Below are 8,203 nucleotides of genomic sequence, written 5' to 3'. Positions count from 1 at the left end.
CTGTTGCAGTGGTCTAGTATTTATTTTTTACATGCAATCTGGTGGAATTATCAAAGGTTTTTGACACCTGAGAGACACCGTAGCAACTCCTTTGCATTTGGAAGCGGGGGGTGGGGGTGGGGGGAGGACCAGGGAGGATGATTCAACCACTCAACCACTAGATGTCGCTGAAAACAACAAATCCTACACACTGTCCCTTTAACTATTGTTTAATTTTCCATGTATTGTAATATGTAGATATGTGTGAACTGGCTGGACATACAGTATTAGCCCTTCAAGTTTGGTCAACAAGTGACAAAAACATTAGCTACATGCATGGTACACAGCTAGCATTAGCTTGAATAAATTATTAGTAGTTTTGTTGGTGTGTATCTGTCAGAAATACTTCTATAAACACATAAGGAGTCCGCAGAATTATTTTGTGTCAGTTTACACGATAACAGCTAAAATAACTAAATATATATATTCAAAAAAGATGCTTAATCTTTAGCACAATCTATGTTAAGTTGCCGAAGCTAAATGTAACGTTTTTTATTTCTAAATAAAATTAAGTGTTCAAAAGAGTTCATTTAACGTAATAAAATTCCCTACTGAAAAAGTATAATGTACTAATTCATCAGATGTAAGGTCATTTTAAATTTATTTGTGGTTTTCTTTCCATTAGCAGGTTCCTTCCCAGGAGTTACTAAAGTTTAAGCTTTTAATTTGAAAGCTGTGCCACTTTTTGTGTCTCTAACTTGATGCAAATTGTTTTTTAAGGAAAACACCTGTTGTTAACACTCAAGTCGATCCGACCAATAAGTTTTCCCAAACTCACCCACACCCAAGAGCCTCTCACTGTTTACTGCAGTGGCCCTAACTTGGCAGAACCACCAGCCCTAAATCTGACATATTCTTCTACCTGTGCCAATGATGTCTGTGTTTTTAGGAAATGTGTGCCTCACTGAGTTTAACCCTCTAAATCATTTTCAGAAATTAGAAACAGTGCAGCGGGAAACTGAGCCAAGAGCATATACCATATGCCAGGTGTTTCTCAGGATACGTCGTTACTTTGAGGTTTTATAAGGAATTAAATATGTGCTGAGCTGACCAGCAGCATTGGATTACGTCTCTTCTTTTGTCTTTTCACACTATTTCAAAAGTGCTACAAACACCTCGTAAAGTGTTTGTAAAAAGAGGCGTTTGCATCAAGAGTAAAATGTATCCCTGCTTAAAAGTCCTCCGAAAACTATCAGAAAAGGTGACCTTAAACACAGCACCGCGCTCCATGTGACTGCACCGTCATTCTCTTTCTATAGCTGGGAAGCACTTCAGAGGCAGAGTGTTGCAGCAGGGCTCTCTGTTACACAGCTGGACAAGCTCCAAAAGGCATTTGCACTGTATATTTACCTGTAACGGTGTATGGGTAGTAGTTCCACGCTTTCTCTGTGACATAGAAGATTTTAGGAACCACTGCTCGAGCCCAGCTTGGCAATTTACTGCAATGAGACGGAGAAACATACAGATCAGGAGAGAAATTGTGAGCATGAACAATGGGAGGAAGAAGAGATGTAAAATTGTTTTTTTTTTAAATCACAGCAATCTATAAAACATTGCTGTGTGTCTTACAAAAGAAAACAGTGAATTCAGAGAAAAATGTGAATAGAAATACTTTTTAGTCACTTTGGTTTAAGAAGGTGCCTTCACATTGAAAGACAAATAAGCACATCTGTTATCTTAATTAGGTATAACTTAAATATTAAACACCTAGCTTTGGTACTGTAGTTTTCTTGTATACATAGCTAAAAGCCGAGTCAAAGAAATTTCACTTTCTTTGAGTAAACAATAAGTTTTTCTCGATCCCAATATTAAAGTCATGAAATTCTACAAGGCTCTGTGTTTGGATTAATGTTTTTCATCCAATATTTTCTTCAATTAAATAGCATTATAAAACAGTATATCATTTTTTTTTTCATTATAGTTATTTAAGAAACCCAGTTAAACCTTCCAACTAGAAACATATTTTTAAGATTTAAAAAGCCAGCATGACTTTATTTTTGCTCACGGATTCAGCAAAGACAGATGTTGATTTTGTACCCAAGCGCTGTAAGAACAAACCATCTGTCTATAATTAAATGACTTTTCCCTTCAGTAACACTGTGAGGAACCTTGAAGCTATTTTTGACAAGAATGTTTCTTTAAAATGCACAAAAAAATAAGTTTGACACATAAATTGAATTGGTGTTCTTAAATGTAATTTCACTGTGCTCCGTACAATGACAATAAAGGCATCATCAATCCATCAATCTGAAGAAATTTATTGGGGTTGTTTACTACTGATTTTTAAAAGGCACTACATATTTAATAGTCTTTTCTTAGGTGAAACATGATACAGTTTCATAAACCATTGTGTGAATATGGTTGTGATTAAATTTATGATTTTATGTTTAGATACATGTCTGATTCACTTTCAACACTTAATTGATCCGCTGTTTTACATTAAGACAGAAAGGTGTACAAGGTCCTGGTTCCACCAATAGGGGTGCTTAACTTTCAAATCAATCAAAAAAGGAAGGCAACTATTACTAAATTTAGGACAATCATTAGTCAGCGTGACAAAAAAATTGCACATTCAGTTATTTCCATGCAGGATTACTGTGTGTTTTATTAACAATCTGAAAAAATTCTACAGCAGGATTGCTGACTAAATGTAGCAAAAGTGTGTATATTTCAGTTACGCTACTATAGGTAAAACAAAATTCAAACCAACTTGGATTTCATTGAATATTGAAATCAGAGACTTCTAACATAACATTAAACTTTGAAAGCATTAAATTTGTACAGTTTCCAAACTAGGGTTGGGCATAATCGTATCGTGTGCAATTAATCATCAGAAAAACAATCTATTACTTTTTGGCACTTGACAATTAATACAATTAATGCCACCAGGCAGACTGACTGGGGATTACTCCGGTCAGTCTGCTCAGTGCTCCTCTCCACTTCAAATACAGTATGACGAACATTAAAATAAACTTCTGTAATTTATTTTTCTATCTACACAATTTAAAATATGATGTATAGCCTGAAATCTGTAATTTTCACACAATTTGGAACAATTTTTTACAAAAAGCAAATCTTTCCCACTAAATTGGTCATGTTACTACGAAATAAGTGTGTCCAGGGACTCAGGGCATTAATCGTCAAATTAATCGTTATCGGCTAAATACCACAATTAATCGTGATTAATTTTTTTGCCAATATTGTCCAACCCTATTCCAAACAGAGCACTTTACTCTCAAACTGCAGAAATCCTAACATTAACAGGCAGACTCTTCAGTTATCAGGTTCCTCTCTTATGAAACCACTTCCTAGTATGGATTTGGGATGAACACATAGACTTGGCTAAAAACTTTCTTTAATGGAAAATTGAACTGGACTAGATGTCCCCAAGTCATGCCTTTGATTAAAAAGCTTAAGCCGCTGGACAGTACATTGTGATCACGTCTTCTCCCTGTGCTTTTAATGTGTTTACTCTCGATTACTGTAAACACGGATATTACTGTAATTTACCTGCTTTATTTATTTTACATTTTCCATAAGTATTTATTGAATGGTGTCTTTAGATGTATTTATTTAAATTAGGGCTGTGAAATTAATCGAGTTAACTCTGATTAATTTTAGTGCTGCATAGGTATAGATTAAAATTTCAATCAATTAAAATTTACAATCACTTCACTATGGCTGAATATGTAGGTTTGTATACTGCACTGCACTCAGTGTCAGGTCATGTTTGTAAATGAGAAGTGGTTCTCAAACAGTTTACCTGGATAAATAAAGGTTAAATAAATAATATTTAAAAAAAACTCCATGTGTAACACATTGTGTACATTTTTTTCTTTTTGTCTTCTTATGACTTATTTTATTTTATTTATTTATATTTTACTGACAACTGTGTATCTATCTTTCATTCCTCATGTAGTACTATAGTAGTAGTATGTAGTAGTAATAACTCAAGTAATTTATTTTACCAATATGCAATAAAGTTTCATATTAAGTTTAAGATTAATCATGATTAATTCACAGCTACCTTGGAATTAATAGATTAAAAATTTTAATCGTTTGACAGCACTAATTTATTTAATTTATTTAACTAATCTATTTAAGATTGCTTTCCTTCCTGGTTCTGGTTCTGCCACAACCCAAACTGCTTAGATTCTTCTGACTGATAGGTTTGAACTGTGTTAGAACTGGACTGATTGGTTTGTTTTAAACACTGTAGGTAATGAAATAAAGTGCTAGTTAATCAATTTGATTTATTTTTGCAAAGTGTGTGAGATTAGTTTTGTTACTGAACAGGATTTATAAACAAACAGAACAAAACTAAACAAAAACAAATGGTAATAACTGTTTTAAGTATTTTGAAGTTTCGTTAAAACTATCAAAAGAATGTCTATTTAGACAGAAGTTTATTAGAAAAAAAATATGTAACATTTTTATTATGAAAAATCCTGTAAAGTGTTTTTTTTTTTAAATACGTAATAATTAGTCTGCTTTCATGTGCTGGAGGAGAATTTGTTTCCAATTTGTACTGCTTTCTCCATTTTGCCATTTGTGCAAGCTAAAGTACAGCAAATTCTATTTTTTTAGTTGGCTTTTTCTTTACAAAGAGTTTTTTTTATAAACCCCTAAAGAAAACAATTAAATCTGCTTTCTAAGAACCCAAATATTCCCTAAATTGCATCTCTTTTAAACTTGAGAATTGTCTGATCCTGTAAGCCTCTTCTGGCAGCCTGAACCCTTCTGTGTATTGTATTACATTTATATTTCATCAATCCCAGTCCTCTAACATGTGCACTCAAGGGACCTTATGTGTGAAAGTACATGCTTGACATTCCCTAAACCAACTAATAAGCCAATAAAACCATATTCAGTCAAAGACATAAGGCTTTCTACACACTCTTTTCTTCATCTCAACCTTTTTTTAAAGCATAGAAAATGTTTAAGAGGACAAAAATATCACCCAGTCAGCTGTGAATAAAATCAGGCCTTGACTGTGATATTTTGTTAGCGTTGGCAGGCTCGATTGCTCTCCCCCCCAACAAAAGAGACGACACTTCTCCTACACCTCCATCTGTTGATTGCTCCCAGTCCCTCCTTGTTCATTTAAAGACTCTGCCCAGTATCTGCTGGGAAACAGCCCACGTTGTCGAGCAAGTGCAACGAGTGGTTTGTACTGAAGCTGATGTTAGCATTTGAAAATATGTATATAGAAATGTAAAAGTAAAACTCAACTCTCTCTCCTTTTTTCTGTTGTTGGGGGAGGGGAGGGGTAAAGTTTTTAGGTTGGAGGTAATTAAGCAAAAGTGTAACATGCTGTACAAAACAGATTGTTAAAGAGAAGCAAAGTGGTGGAAGAAAAACAAAGTCCAGATGGACTTCTCTGCTGGTTAATCAAGATTTCTTACTGGTTTGTAATGGAGCCAGTCAGACAACAAGAAAAATGTAAAATAAAAGTTAATTGTGACAAAAATATATTATTGATTCTATGAATTTTATGGTATGTTTAGCTGTATATGAGTAAAGATCACATGTGGTTTGTTTCTGATTTTTACTTATTTTGTAAACAATTGTATTCTTTCAATTCAATTAAAAAAACTACTTTATTTATCCCAAGGGGAAATTATAGAAGGTTTCCTCAGGTTAAATATTTTTTACTTTGATCTTAAAAGGGAACTACTTGTGAAAAAAAAACATTTTCTTTAGCTATTTGATGCATTTTGTTGTGTAATTTGAGTCTCTAAGAGTGCAGAAAAGTTGAATTTTGTTTTTCCCAGTGCTATGAATGTCTTTATATTCTGTTTGAATCACATGCTCCAGTCCATTCAGTTTTCTCTATTTTCTATTATATGTTTTGAACAAAAACATCAGTATTTGCTGTAGAACAGCTAAACAAGGTCACAGACTTATGGGTAATCAATTTCTCAAATCTGCGGTTCTGCAGGTTTGTCGTCTTGGTGTTCCTCTCGAACTGGGTCAGACTCTGGTTCCAACATTTAAGGCTGGATGGACAAGTCTTCTGCTGATGACATCTTTCCATCAATTTGTAAATAAAACTATTCTACGCCACTAGATAATCGTATCACTGAAATCAAACTACAAAAATGTCGGAATGGGGTGGAGTGGATAATGATCACTGGGAGTGAAACCTGAAAGGGGGGGGGGGGGGTGTAAACTGCCTCATTTGCATTCAAGACTAGACCACACCAAAATGAGTTTATCTCAGAACAGAGGTGAAAGAGGGGCTTGTGGAGCTACAATAAGTAGAAATTCAGACCAAAGCATTGCAGTTCCTCTTTATATAAACCCCGTCTGGATTATTTATAAAAGTGAAAAAGATTTAAAAGCATATGCCAGCTTCAAAACTCTTAACACTTTTCTATGTACTCTACTAAATTCAAATAAAGGTGATTTAGTTTGGTGCATAAATTAATGTAGTTTTTCTTAAAAGTCAACCAAACTAAATTCACTCAAGTTTACATCTCAGGCATAGCAGGTGATATGGCTTTAAAATGTCTACGTGGATGTCATATTTATTATGTCATATAAAAAATAAAAAAAATTACATCAAAAACTAATGAAAATCATTTTCCTGCACATGTTTCAGTTCAAAAGTTGCAAAATTATTTAAGAAATTTACAGATAGTTTTATTTTTTTCCACTTGACTTCAATCTATATTGGAGAGAGAGAAAAAAAATCCCTGAATGAAAAATGCACACTGCTGCCTTTTGCTTTCTTTCTTTTTCTGCAGAGCAGAGATGTGCCAAGTCAACATAATTTGTTCCCCAGGATAGCCAACGCTTACACAGGTATTTGTGCCCAGACAAAAATCGCCTACAGCGTCTTCTTGATGCTCCAATTTTCTCCTCTTTGGTCTTGTTTTGTCTGTGTCATTCTGTTCTTTCTTCTTTTTGTGTTACATATTTCTCTTTATCTGTTATATTTGCTCTAGCTCTGTGATTCTGTTCTAACACAAAACATTCAAGAGTAAAGACACAAAAAGCTAAGGATGTGCAATTTGTTAGAAAACAAACAATAATATAAAATGTAACTATATTTTGAAGTGCTTAACATTGAAAAGCTGACCTGATTATACAGGCAGAGTTGAGGATGACACATTTCCATAAAGTATAAAAAGGAAATGGCGAAAGTTTGTAAATGCAATGTCAGCACAACATAACAAAGTTTTCATAAGAACCAGATTAGAAATGACTGTTTCAAAGAGAGCTACTCATTTAAGTTGAGCAGAGGTTTTCATGGGACAGTCTTACCACAACAGTGCATATGATTTGATTTCCAAAATGTATTACATTATGCATTTGTTTGAAACTTTTATATGTTAAATACAAATAAAACGAAAAAAGAAAACAAAATTTTGAAATAGAAAAGCGTTTTTTTCCCTTGTGTTACAGTATGCTCCATCAGGGTCTTAGTCATGCTGGTGTTTGCCTCTGTGTAGTATCATCACCTCAGTCTGCTTTCCAGTGTTGTATAAAGTACCACAAAGTGATACTTTGGTAAAAGTTCATCTCCTTTAGGAATATTACTTGAGTAAAAGTCTTAAAAGAATCTGATATTTTCTGTACTTAAGTATTAAAAGTAAAAGTATTGATTTAAAATGAGCAGTTAGGTTAGGAGGTGACCTCCCCAAAAATACATAAATGACTGTTGTATTAAAATAATTAATTAATGTTAAATTTAGGATGCACTAGTCCAGCTGTTTCAGTTTATATACATATATCAAGGCTGCACAAAGCTTTTCCCCAAAATGAAAATCTATCTGAGGGCTGCGCACAGAACCTGGACAGGCTGCACCTTTACCTGCTGAGGCTGTAGAGATGGAGCTCACTGCACAGTCTGACCTTCAGGGTGAAGACTCTGAATAATCTGTGTAGCAGCAAGAACTCTAAATGACCTTTGACCTGTCAGATGGACTCACCTGTGTCTCCAGGTACCGGTGCTCTCACTGGTTACACACATGCTGATGACTCAGCATAAAAAAAGAACCATCTGAACAAACGGAACCAGAACCTGAGCAGGAAGTGGGCGTGAACAGAGGCTGAGAGGTCCAATCAGAAACTAGAGGAGCTGCTGGAGGTTCTGCAGAGCCGGCCCGTCAGAGGGTCTCCTGGCTGTGTGTGTGTGTGTGTGTGTGTGTGTGTGTGT

General features: G+C 34.6%; 1 protein-coding gene across 2 annotated transcripts in view; it reads right to left on the bottom strand.

Moving 5' to 3' along the window:
• The window catches only part of LOC106523255 (phosphatidylinositol transfer protein cytoplasmic 1), a 101,210-nt gene that overhangs the window by 21,693 nt on the left and 71,314 nt on the right, over positions 1-8,203 (bottom strand). For both annotated transcript variants that reach the window (XM_014016637.1, XM_014016638.1), the window contains exon 3: positions 1,390-1,478. In XM_014016637.1, coding sequence (XP_013872091.1) covers positions 1,390-1,478 — 89 coding nt within the window. The remainder of the gene's footprint in view (positions 1-1,389; positions 1,479-8,203) is intronic.

Source organism: Austrofundulus limnaeus, unplaced genomic scaffold (genome assembly GCF_001266775.1).
Source record: "Austrofundulus limnaeus strain Quisiro unplaced genomic scaffold, Austrofundulus_limnaeus-1.0 Scaffold149, whole genome shotgun sequence".
Taxonomy (NCBI): domain Eukaryota; kingdom Metazoa; phylum Chordata; class Actinopteri; order Cyprinodontiformes; family Rivulidae; genus Austrofundulus; species Austrofundulus limnaeus.
This window is presented reverse-complemented; position numbering and strand designations above follow the sequence as displayed.